The sequence below is a fragment of the Fukomys damarensis genome, unplaced genomic scaffold (assembly GCF_012274545.1).
Source record: "Fukomys damarensis isolate Sample0158 unplaced genomic scaffold, DMR_v1.0_HiC HiC_scaffold_19, whole genome shotgun sequence".
Taxonomy (NCBI): Eukaryota; Metazoa; Chordata; class Mammalia; order Rodentia; family Bathyergidae; genus Fukomys; species Fukomys damarensis.
Genome location: NW_022900931.1, coordinates 57,340,197 through 57,353,703, shown reverse-complemented (window position 1 = coordinate 57,353,703; position 13,507 = coordinate 57,340,197). Strand labels below are relative to the sequence as shown.

At 35.6% G+C, this 13,507-nt stretch overlaps 1 protein-coding gene across 1 annotated transcript in view; it reads left to right on the top strand.

Annotated features, from left to right (window-relative positions):
- The window catches only part of LOC104867519 (zinc finger protein 568-like), a 56,511-nt gene that overhangs the window by 6,379 nt on the left and 36,625 nt on the right, over window positions 1-13,507 (top strand). Inside the window, 3 exon segments of the mRNA XM_033765767.1 lie at window positions 1,175-1,233; window positions 12,490-12,616; window positions 12,875-12,970. Coding sequence (XP_033621658.1) covers window positions 1,175-1,233; window positions 12,490-12,616; window positions 12,875-12,970 — 282 coding nt within the window.

Genomic DNA, 13,507 nt, shown 5'->3' with positions numbered 1-13,507 from the left:
TCCTCTTACAACATTTCACTTCTTTTTTACCTACATTGCTTCAGCTACCTTTATCTGGACCTGGTAAACCTGAAATCCAGAACCTCATTAAAAATAGCCCCCTTCATCAAAAAAAAAAAAAAATCACATTTTTCTAGTGTGAGGTAAATGTCACTGTATTATGTGAGAAAAAGAAGACATCTGTTGGTTTCAGTGCCATTTTATTTTATTTTGCAGTATTGGGGATTGAACCTAGGGTTTCATACGTGCTATGCAAACACTGTACCACTTAGCTATATCCACGGCCCTTAATGTCTTTTTTTATTTTGTACTGGGGATTGAACTCGGGACCTTGTGCTTGTGAGGCAGGTGGTGAAACTACTGACCTAAATCCCCAGCCCCTTAATGTCTTTTTGTAACATTCTACATTTAGTTCCCTCTTTTTCTGCCCTATTCACTAACTCCTATTTGCAGAAACCTCCATTTCCCTCTAGGGTACTGCTATGGCTTTCCTACTCTCCCTCCAACCCTTTTTTAACCTTGAGATTTCTCTGATTAAATTAGACATTACTCATCTCTGCTCTCTAGCTTCCAAAATTTCATTCCATCTCTTAACGGTTGAAGTGTTCTGTTTTCTTTGTCATTATGAGTTTATCTTCCTTTATTAATGTTTATTTTGGTTTGGGAGAGAAATCAATGAGTGCAAATATTTAGTCTTCCGTTTGTAAGTAGGAGGGCCTGTAGGGTTAAAAAAAATTAGTTACTATAAAGTGACATGAGAATCATGATTGCATTACAGTCACTTATATAAATGTTCCACAATTGCTTATAGCCACTCTCTGATTAAGGTACTCCTCCCAAATTCTTTATGATAAAAAAGACAACTTAAAGATCATCTTAAATCTGTGTGGGATTTATTATGCATTTAAGGTTCTTATTGTGGGTAGATAGCAAGATTCTAGAGAAATACGGTATTGCCAGTAGATTTTGGACACACTATACTCTCCAGAAATCATTATCAGAACCCCATATGATTGAAGAAGTCATCCACATACATTTCAGTTTTTCTACAGCTTGATGGTATTCAACAGTTCTCCATAGTCTTGAGGAACATTGTTCAATAGAGGGTCTTAAAATTGCCATATTCGTTTGTCTGAAACTCTGAAGCAAATCTGTTCTGTTTTTCTTCCCTTAGCTTGGTGTTTTCGGGACTCTGCTCTTTCTCAAGAAGACGAGAATATAGCCAGATTTCTTGTATGTATATATTAAATATTTACCTGTGTCCTGCATTATTTTACAGTTTAGTTGTAGTAGATTGCTGTAACCTACCAATAAGTTGGGAAAACTCAGCCAGGCGTGGTGGTGCACGCCTGTAATCCCATAAGTTGGGAAGCTGAGGCAGAAGAATTGCTAAAAGTTCAAGGCCAGCCTGAATAGCAAGACTTTGTCTCAAAAAACAAAAATGAAAAGAAAAGAAAAAGTCAGTGATGGGCCAGGGAGGTAGCTCAATGGTTCCAGCGCCTGCCTCTCAAGCACAAAGGCCTGAGTTCCTAAAAAAGCTATAAAATGTGTTAAAGGAATTCTTATCTTCAGCTTGGATACTCTTAGCCATCATAAAATTTATGCATTTACATTCATATACCAGAGCCAACTACTTCAGTTTGGACTATCAAGTAGAAATGGGCTGCTTGTATTTGAGTCCTTGTAGTCTCACACCTTCCAGAATATGGATGTAAGTATATTCCATAACGGCTCTTATTTGTATGAGTAGATTATACATCAGTTAGAAAGTCATGTACAAGTATAATAGCTTTATGAGCACTTACTACATAGCAGATATAATGTGCTATGAACTTTACATAATTTATTTAACCATTGTCAAAAGTCTGTGAAATACACTTTAATTTTTATGGGTGTAGGAAGTGAAACACAAAGGGTAAGAAACTTATATAATTCTACCAATATGTAATAAACTCAGAATTCAAACCCATACAGTCTGACTGTAGGGTCTGTACCCTGTGAGATTGTACCCAAGGGAAAAGAACTGCAAATTTTGCCAGTTGCCTATTGCTATTGTCTATTTTATTATTCCTTTTTCTACTCAAAATTAGGGAATTGCAAGGATGCCTACTTCATTGTTGGGATTTATGTAAATTTGTCTTCCCAATCTGTCACTTATGTTACTCGTCTTTTTTTGCATTGACACTTGAATTAGGATAGTTACATTTAACATATGATAAATAAGTATGTATAATAAGATAATTCAGTCATAATAGAGAACAATGTTTCATAGTCTTCTTTCATGAGTTCCAAAGATAATTCTTCTTTTATTCTGTTACATAGATGGTTTCCTTTTAAAGCTTTGCTCTCTCTCTCTCTCTCTCTCTCTATATATATATATATATATATATATAGTTTAATTTATCTAAAAGTTTATCTTCATTGAAAAGAAAGTTTGTGATACTGTTTCTTGTTTGTAAGAATCTATTTGGCTTATGTCTTGTACCGAGTAACAGTATAATAACTATTGTTATTCTCTTATTATTTGGTTATGAAAATGTTAATTTTTATATAAAATAAAAAATTGTATGTTAACACATATACATAACTCGTGTGTGTGTGTGTGTGTGTGTATACCATGTTCCCAGATAAAAATTAAACATCTTCCTACTAAAGTCAAGAAACATGACCAAATTACCAATACTACTATATTTATTTAGTATAATTTTATATACCTAGGGATTTTTTTTTTGTTAGTAAATTTTATTTTATCCCATTTCCCCCCTCAAGCCCTCTCCCCTCCCTATGTACAAAAATTTTGTTTCCATTTTTTTCTTCTGTTCACTTTTTTCTTGTCCCTTCCTTTCTTTCTCCCTTATTCCTCTTCCCATTTGAACACTTTCTTCCCATTTCCCAACATCCATTATACATCTCAGTCCTTATTTCCACATTCAGTTTCTCACACCAAAGGATGCCTAAAGATTTTATTTTTAAATTTAAATTTTTGTTTTTTTGGACCAGAGATTGAACTTGGGTCCTTGCACTTTTGAGGCAGGTGGTAGAACCACTGAGCTAAATCCCCAGCCCCCTAGGGATTTAAATAAGTAAAAATTGGGAAGTTAAACTGGGTGTGGTAGCTCATGCCTGCATTTCTAGCACTCTGGAAGGCCAAGGCAGGAGGGTGCAAGTTTAAACCCAGCCTGGGCAACTTAGTGAGACTATGTCTCAAAATAAAAATGAGTGGAGATGTAGCTTAGTGTGAAAACCGTAAATTCAGTTCTCAGTGCCTAAAAAAAAAAAAAAGTGCATGCCAAATTAGATAACTTTTAAACCCAGCCTGGGCAACTTAGTGAGACTATGTCTCAAAATAAAAATGAGTGGAGATGTAGTTTAGTGTGAAAACCCCAAATTCAGTTCTCAGTGCCTAAAAAAAAAAAAAGTGCATGCCAAATTAGATAATAGGAGAATGCAGTATGTATGTTTACAGCAAGTTAACTGTAAGTACTATACACAAAGTTAACATACAGAAATCAGTAGCATTCCTTATAAACCATAGCCAGCTCAGAAATACAGTGAAAGAAAGATGCTTAGAGTGTTAACGAAACTCATAAAAAAGATGGGAATTCTGATGTGTTATACTGGGGGTGGAGGCATACTAGGGATTGAACTCATGGCCTCACATATGCTGGACAAGTGCTCTAGCTGAGTTGCATCTTTAGCCCTTTTAAAAATGAGACAAGGTCTTTCTAAGTTGTCTAGGCTGGCCTCAAACTTTTGTTTTTTTGGAAGTTTTTTTTTTGTACTAGGATTCAAACTCAGGACATTACACCTGCTGGCCTCCTTTGATCCTTCTGGATTCAGTTTCCCAACTAGCAGGGATTGCAAATAGAAAACACTACACTTAGCACCCAAAATCTTTAAAGTATTATTGAGACCTAAGAGAATATGAATATAATTTTTAATACCCCCCCTTTTTAATCAACAAATACATGCTTGTAATCCTAGCTACTTAGAGGCTGAGACAGGAAGACTCTTAAGTTCTAGAAGCCAGCCTGGGAAACAGCAAGACACCATGTCAAAAAATGGGGGTGGAACTGGGGATTTAGCTTAGTGGCACCACACCTGCCTCACAAGCACAAAGTCCTGAGATCAAACCCTGGTACCAAAAAATGAGAGGGCATTGTGGAATGGGGATGTAGCTCAGTGGTATCCCTTGCCTAGCATGTTTGAGGCTCTGGGTTCAATCCCCAGTACTACCAAAAATTTTTTTAAAATAATTTTTCTTAGAATTAGACAAGGCTTTTTATAGACAAGTCCAGAATACATTTGTAAAATAAAATGTGCAGTATAGCTAGAAAATTTATGGAAAGATATTCTGTGCCATACTCTCCATTTTTAAAAGAGACATTTATTTAATGCTTACATAATTTTAACTAAAAAGAGATACTTGCAAAAGGTTGCCAGTTGGTGTGTATGTATCTAACTTGAAAATTGCCTTTATGCTATACTATAAATTTTATTTTGTAAAAAATCTGCTGTTAGGTTTCTTAAAAATGAAGAGAGGAATGTGCTCTGGTACCATCAAAGTCTTTGGAAACCTTAATGTTTCTTGCTAGGCTCTGTAGTATATTAGTCTTTTTTTGGTTCTATTTAGTAGGAAGAGGAGTAAAAATGATAAAAATTGTGAATTGATGTTTTAAGGTTAATTTCTTCTGTTCTTTAATACAGAATTTTGATATATGCATATTATGTTAACATATTTAGAAACTACTCAATGATGAAGCCCTTACAGTCAAAAATTAACCTGTATTTCTCAGGGGTACAGTCTTTGTGGTTGCTTGTATGAGATTTGTGCTAATTTAACTAGAATTAGTTATAAAGGTGGTATTTTGCTAATATGCTAGAGCTAATTATAAAATGTTTTTCTGTTTGTTTGGGTTTTTTTCCCCATCTTTACAGTTTACTTTCCAGAGGGATTTTGTATTTCTGAAATCTTCATTGAATGATTATTGGGGGCAAGGTCTGTTCTGGGTGCTTTGCTTTTTTTGTTTCATGTAGTTGTCACTTCAATCTTTTGTCACTTTACAGGTGAGAAAAGAGAGTCAGGTCTGTTTACTTGTCAAGGTTACACAGTAGATTCTGAAGCCAAGATTTGAACCCATAATGTCAGATTCCACAACTTTTTGTTAGCCAGTAAAAATAGCTAGACTCTCCTTAATCTAGTATCTTGCATTTTTTTTCCAAGTAATTAATAATGTGTCCATCAGATGTCTTTTCAGCTTCTTTTAGGGGAAGAATAATGAGCATTTGTTTTCATGCCTGGGATCCACAGGTTAACTATGAGAGCAGATCTGCTTTAGGTTATAAACTGGATGAGGATGGTTTAGGCTGTGAGGCAGACCGTGTCTCCTGCGTGTGTTCATTCTTTGATGCAGCTGAAAGGACAGATGCTTCTGAGACAGACTCTTCACTTGCTGGGTCACTGGCCTACAGGAGTCAAGTTATGAGCACAAAAAACATTCCAGGCATTTGTTCACATGTCCACTAGCATTCCTTTTGGCTTAGCAAATGGCTCAGACAAAGTTCCACATTAGTAATGGGATATAGTTATAGGCAGGAAGTGATAATTTGCGGAATAATCAATTTATCACTAACATTCATATGAAATTATTTTTTATTGAGATTTTTAAAACCCTAAACATGTTGGAATGTAATCTTCTAACTTTAAAGAAAGTTTTGACATATGCCAAGCCAGATGGCATATGTAAGGCCAATGACATGAGCAGTAAAAGAATTTACCAGCAGTTAAGCAAAACAGGAAAGATAAAATTAGCCCATTTCAAGTATACAATTCAGGGCTGGGATTGTACCTCAGTGTCAGAGTGCTTGCCTAACATTCACAGGGCCCTTGGTTCCATTCTGTAGCACTGCAAAACAAAATAAAAAGTGTACAATTCAGTGGTTTTTATTGTACTTATGGCCTTTACCATAATCAGTGTTAAAACATTTTTATCACCCTAAAATGAAACCATATGCCCATTAGCTGTCATTTTCTATTTCCCTCCCCAAGGCTCTAATGTAGGCAAACACAAATATACTTTCTATGAATTTGGATTTGTTTATTCTGGACATTTCAGACAAACTGAATGGTATAGTATATGGTCTTGTGACTTTCTCCTTACACTTGATCTGTTTTGTAGCCTTTATAGTGCTTTTCCCCCCTTGTTTTCATGATGTCCTTAGAGGCACAAAATTTTTAAATTTTTCAGATGTCCATTTTTATTTAATTTTCTTTTGTGCCTTTGGTATAGTAGCTAAGAAACATTTCCTAGTCCAAAGTAGTGAGTTATACCTATATTTTCTTCTGAGAATTATGTAAGTTGAGTGCTTATAATACAGGTCTTTGAATTCATTGTCTTATGGTCTTATGTGGAGTTAAGGTAGTAATTCAGTTTTATTATTCTGCCGATAGATAATCTTATTGTCTCAATACCACTTATTGAAAAGTCTTATCTGAGCCAGGGATTTAGCTCAGTGGTACCTGCGCCTGCCTCACAAGTGCAAGGTCCCGAGTTCAATCCCTGGTACTGGGGAGGAAAAAAGAAAAGAAAAGGCTTTTCCCTAATGAATTATCTTGTCACTGTGGCCTACAACCAGTTGACTGTAAGTATGAGGTTTATTTCCAGAAACTCAGTCTACTTCATTGATCTACTGTGACTGTCTATATGCCAGTCGTGCATAACTTTGTACTAAGTTTTGAAATTGGGAGGTGGAGTCTTCAGTTTTGTGTTTTTTCAAAGTTGCTTTGGCTCTTCTGGACCCCTTACATTTCCATATGAATTTTAGGATCTGCCTGCAAACTTCTGCAAAAAAAGTAGCTGGTATCTTGATAGAAATTGCATTGAATTATAGATCAATTTGGAGGAATTGTCATATTGATAATACTAAGTAAAATGATCTCTGGATGTGAGATGTCCTTGTTTCTTTTTAATGCTAGTGGTATTTTGGAGTTTTCAAAATATGTTTTATATCTAATATATTAAATTTGTTCCTAAATAGTTTATTCTTTTGATAATCATTGTAAATGATGTTACTTTCTTGATTGCCTTTTTTGGATGGTACTATTGTAAATGATATTGCTTTCTTAGTTTCATTTTTTGAATGCTCTGTGCAGATACCTTTAAATACAATTGAAATGCCAGATGCTTTCTATTTAGGGTTGGGCCCGGTCCACTCTGAGTCCTTCAACATTGTAGTGCAAGTTTTAGATGGCACAGTTAGCCAAGAACATGAAATAAAGGATATCCAGATTAGAAGGAAAAAGCAAATTTGTTTTCAGATGTTGTCATTTTCCTTCATTTCAAAAGGTTTTGTAATTTTCATATTGAGTTTTTTGATTTTTTGATCCATTAGTTACTTAAGACTATTATTTAATTTTCACATTTGTGAATTTCACAAATTTCTATTACTAATTTCAGATTTTATCCTTTGTGATCAAGAACATAACTTTGTTGGATCTTAGTCGTTTTGAATGCGTTGAGCTTCTGTTGTGGCCTAGCATATTACCTATTATCCTGGAGAGTTATTTACATATACTCAAGGGGTCAGTTGAACAATATACTTGAATATTTGTGCTAAAACCAAAAGCCAGAATAGCTTATTAGTTAACAGGAAATTTTTCTGATGCATTCAGTGAAAGGAAATAGAAAGTATTATTTCCAAATTGATAGCTCCACATAAATTCAGCCAAATATGACTTCAGCACAAACTCCTCTTATAGCTTTATGCTTTGCTTTACATTTGTTCCAATAGAACACAGTGTTTTGGGTATGCAAGGCAAGAGGTAACATGAAACAAGTTGGATAATTATGATTAACTTGAACATGTTGGAAATTAAGGAAAGGCTGAATGTTATTATGTGTGGCCCAGAATTAGAATGAGTGGTAGAAGTAAGCTAACGTGTATGTTGTAAAATAAGCAACAAAGTTTGGGCAGAATGGTCGCCAGCAGTTTCTAAATAACCAGTAGGTAGCATCTGTAATACCAAAAACCTATACTTCCTTCTCCTGGAATTTGATGCATAAGGCAAGAACAAATTATTCAATTGAAAAGTCACTTGAATTTAACCTGCAGAGGTAAATTGCACAATTGATCCCCCTTGAGACAAATGTTTACCTTTTATGTGATGTGTTCTATAGGTGTCTGTTAGGTATAGTTAGGGTACAGTGTTGGTCAAGTTCTCTATTTCTTTACTGATGATCTGCCTATTTGTATTTATTATTATTATTATTGGTATTGGTATTTTGTTTTTTGAGTCCAAGTCTCACTATGTAGTTCAAGCTGGCCTTGAACTTGCAATGATCCTCCTGCTTCAGCCTCCCAAATGCTGGGATTAGAGGTATGTACCACCACACCTGGCAGTATTTATTATTGAAAATGGTATTTGAAATTAAATATTTTTGAATCGCTAGTTTCTCTCTTCAAACATACCAGTTTATGTGCTTTGAAGCTGTTATGTGGATTTTTTGTTTGTTTGTTTGTTTGTTTTTTTTGGTACTGGGGATCTAACTCTGGCCCTTGGGCTTGCAAGGCGGGCAGTGACACCACTGAGCTAAATCCCCAGCCCTGGATATGTTTTTATAATTGTATCTTTCTGCCAGATCAACTTTTTCATCATTTAAAAATGTCTTCTATTTCTATTAACAGTTTTAGTTATAAATTCTGTTTTGGCTGGGTGTGGTGACACATGCCTTTACTCTCCTAGCACTCCGGAGACTGAGGCAGCAGGACCACTGCAAGTTCAAGCCAGCCTGGGTTACGTAGTTAGTTCAAGGCCAGCTTGAAATAGTGAGACCCTGTCTGAAAAATAAAAACACAAATTATATTTTCTCTAATATTAGTATAACCACACTTATGGTTCTTTATGATGTATTTTGTCTATGACTTTACTAACTTGTTATGTTCAAACCAAAAATATGTCTCCAGTAACATAGTTTTCCTATAGTCTGACAATCTGCCTTTTAGTTTTATTTCATCCATTTATTGGCAATGTTAAAAACTAAGATTGGTTTGTGTCTGCAATTTTCTGTAAGTTTCATGTCTTTTTGTTTGTTTGCTTGTTTGTTTTTCCTTTAGTGCTTTTTTTTGGTACTGGGGATTGAACTCAGGACCTTGTGGTTGTGCTTGTGAGGTAGGTGGCGGTACCACTGAGCTAAATCCCTGGCCCTAGTGCTTTCTTTTTATCAAGCAAATGTTTTCCAATGTAAAATTTTAATTTTATTTATTTATTTTATTTATTTATTTATTTATTTATTTTATTTATTTATTTTTTTTTTGAGACAGGGTTTCACTATGTTTGTTGGAGTTTGGTTTTGTTAGGTGATTGGGCGCTGTTCTGTTTGTTGGTTGGTTGGTGTTTTTTTTAAGACAGAGTCTCCTTAGGTAGTTCAGACTGGCCTTCAGATACGCGAAGCCCAGGCAGGCAGGCCTTGAACTCATGGCATTCTTCCTGCCTCAGACTCCTGAGTATCTTGGAGTGTAAGTTCATGTTACCATATCTGATTCAGAGACTAGTGTTTTTATTTGTTTGCTTTTGTTTTTTGTTTGTCTACTTTCGTTGTAGTACTGGATTGAAACTAGGGCTTTATGCATGGTAGGTGGGTACTCTGTCACTGAGCTACATCCCAAGCTTATTTTACTTTATTTCATTTTATTTTTTGGTACCGGGAATCAAACTTGGGACCTTGTGCTTGTGAGACAGGTGGCAGCACCACTTAGCTAAATCCTCGGCCCAAGCTCATTTTATTTTTGGTTTTGAGACAAAGTCTTGTTAAGTTCCCATGCTTGCTTTGAACTCATGATGTTTCACCTCAGCATCCCAAATAGGTTTATGGGTGTATGTAATTTTGTAAACAAAAAAATTTTTTTACTTGTTTTGCCGAGAACCTAGTGTATGGATTCCTCATACTGCTATCTAGGAAGTAGAGCTCTTTTCATAGGGTTTTTTTTTTGTTTTGTTTATTTGTTTGTTTGTTTTTTGGTACCAGGGATTGAACTCGAGTCCTTGCACTTGCAAGGCAGGCGGAGGAACCACTGAACTAAATCCCTGGCCTGCTTTTTTTTTAGCATTTTAAAAACATACTTTTTAAAATTACATGCTCTTTTTAATTTCTAGGCTTGGATAATTATGTTTTAATGTATTTTAGTTGTGTTTTATTGTCTCTTACTTTGTGTTTTTTGGTATCTGGGATTGAACTCGGGTCCTTGTCCTTGCAAGGCAGATGGCGGAACCACTAAGCCCTATCCCTGGCCCTATTGGTTCTTATTTTTAGATGGGTTTTGTTGTTGTTGTTGTTGTTGTTTTGTTTTGTTTTGTTTTGTTTTTTGGTTTAGGCTTATCAGGTGTTTGCCTAGTTTATTAAAATTATCAAGATAGCAATTTTTCAAATGAGAAATATAGAGACATTTTATGGCCTTTTTAAAGTGCAAAATTAATTTTGTGTCTGCATTTATCATGTCTTTTATACCAAATATTTGCTCTAAAGTTATTTTAATGATTCCTTCATTTTTCACTAAAGTCTTTTCTGGAGCCTGTGCCCGGGCTACTTTTGAATTCTAGGTTTAAGTGATTCTTCGAACTCAGTCTCATGTGTAGCTAGGACTACATGCACGCACTACTGTGCCTAGAAAGTCACCTAAAATCCTTTTTGTTTGTTTTTTGTTTGTTTGTTTTTTTGAGACTTGTGGTTCAGGCTGACTTCACACTGACTTTGTGGCCTATCCTGGCCTCAAACTTGCAGCAATCCTTCTGCCTCAACCTCCTGAGTGCTGGTATTACAGGCATGCACCCGCTCCTGGGCTTTATCTAAAATTTTAAATAGGGGGTTTTGTGAGTTCATTTGACTAGTTTATTAGTCATATATTTGGCAATAATATTAAAAATATCTTATGTGTGGTGGGATTTAGCTCAGTGGTTCTGGTGCCTGCCTTGCAAGCACAAGGACCTGAGTTTGATCCCCAGTCCAAAAAAAAAAAATCTTGTGTGTGTGTTTTTATACCACAATTAGAGAAACCATTGCAGCAATAGCTAGTTTTCCTCATCTGGATTTGTCTTTATTCTTCTTCCTCACTGTTTCAGCAGACATCTCACTGTAAAATCAGGATTATGTATCACTATTTTTTTTAATCTCATATTTTCCTATGGTTTCTTGTCACTGGTGATTTTAGATGTTTTGAAGTGAAACTTCCGTGATAAAGAAAGGGAGTTTAAGGTCTAGGCATTCTTATTTGCCCTGTTGTTTATGTTGAATCAGGATATTTGTGGGATTCTGAGACAACTTCTGCTGATTTTTTAAAGGAAGAATAGTATGATGGGTGAAAACCTACAACTTTGAGCCACCCTGGGTTAGAATTCCCAGCTCTACCAAATAATAATAGTTTTGTGGCCAGGGGTTACTTTTAGCCCCAGTTCTCTTCCCTTTTAAATGGATAAAAATATAGTAATAGCTACCTCATAGCCTTATTAGGGAATTTTAGAAGTTAAGGGATCAAAAATAATTATAACATTGCCTGAGAATAAGTTTTTAGCAGATGACAGTAATGACAATATTGGTGAACATAATGATTTCTCTGTAGCATTCCTTGCAGTTCTGCTTTTGGTAATTTCTGTTTGTACTTCTCATTTTATCTCATCCCATATATGCTATTTTTAAAATAAATTCCATCAAGTATGGAATATGTGGATACTTTTCTTTCTCTGAGCCTTTGTAAATACAGATTTTCATTCTTACTTAGATACTGAAGTTTTTAAATGAGGAAGAATAACTAGATATTTGTGACCAAATCACATTTTTTCCAGTCTAATACTTTGGTTGTAAATAAAATAATAGTCTGAGTCTCTTTCTTTGATGTTTAGCTGTTGATCTTGTCCTTGGCCCTATTACCCACCACTGTGCGTGTTCTCTAAAACCATATACATTCTTCAGCCATGGATTCAGATTTTTATTTATGTTAATGGCTAAAACATTTTCAACTCCTTTCTTCTGATTGTATAGTGGATGTTTCTCATCTGGAATTCCTATGGGAAATCTTGGCTTTATTGTTCAAATTTTAATGCCTCCTCTTTGCTTCCTTCTTCCCTTTCCACTCTGTGCTATGTCGCCTTTCTCACTAGATCACACAGTCACCTGGCCAGGTTCTGATGAAGTTACCTGTGAGTCATATCCCACTTTTTCATCTCTGTCATAGCCCAGTAAAAATCAGTGACCACTGATTCCATAGATTCATCATCTAGTAAATGATGAATTAATGTTCACTGACTTGATAATTAGCATACTGTGACAAAATATTTCTAATGTGTTCTATTTCCTTTCATTGTATAGTACAAGATTAGGTAAATACAAAGATCTAATAATTTTTTATGAACTCTGACCCCTGAATACAAGCTAAACAAGTTCTTTTTTACTTCATTACTTTGATGATTTCAACTTAATTAGGATTGTATTTTTACAGGAAACAGTAACATTTAAAGATGTGGCTGTCGATCTCACCCAGGAAGAATGGCAGCAAATGAAACCTGCTCAAAGGAACTTGTACCGTGATGTGATGCTGGAGAACTATAGCAACCTAATCACAGTGGGTAAGGGTAGCTTTGCAGTTGAAGCAGAATTTCTTTCCATTTCTGAAATGTGTGGAGACTTTGATATGCCAGATGAATTAGCCTTCCCTTTTTCCACATGATTATATGAGCTTTAGTCTTCAGGGTAGAGACTCACTACTTTGTGATGTTCCTTTATCCTCATCCTTCATAAGCCTTCAAGCCCCTGGGATTTAGCCCAAGGTCTTTATGATTGTCTCCAGCATTAACATCCAAGTTCTTTGTTCTCTCCCATAAAAGGCTGTCAAGTTACCAAACCAGATGTGATCTTCAAGTTGGAACAAGAAGAGGAGCCATGGGTGATGGAAGAAGAAATGCTTTGGAGGCACTCTCCAGGTGAATAAGTAAAGAGCACCTCTAAATAAGCTGGCTATATGACAGTTTTGGGGAAGGGCTGATACCATTTCACATTTCCCAAGATTTCCTTATTTCTAGCGTCACAAATGGTACGAGTGCCTTGGGTTATCGTGACATTCTAGATAATATTATTCTTGTATTGGACTCCTCCCCTCTCTTTTTTTTAAAATTTAGAGGTCCAATATCCCAGTCTGATTTCAGGATGCCTGCCTTCTCTGATTCACTTACAACTTATTTGGTGGATTTTAAAATTTTTATTTATTTATTTTTTGGTACTGGGGGTTGAGCTTGTGAGGCAGGTGGTGGAACCACTGAGCTAAATCCCCAGCCCACTTTTGGGATTTTTGTCCCTCTTTGTTCCTTGGACTCTCTTTTGTGCTGTTTTATTTTCTTATACATTCAGTATTTGAAGGATGTATAGTACTTTAAAGATATATTTGTTTAGGGGCCGGGGATTTAGCTCAGCAGTTTGGTGGCCTGCCTTGCAAGCGCAAGGACCCAACTTCAATCCCCGGT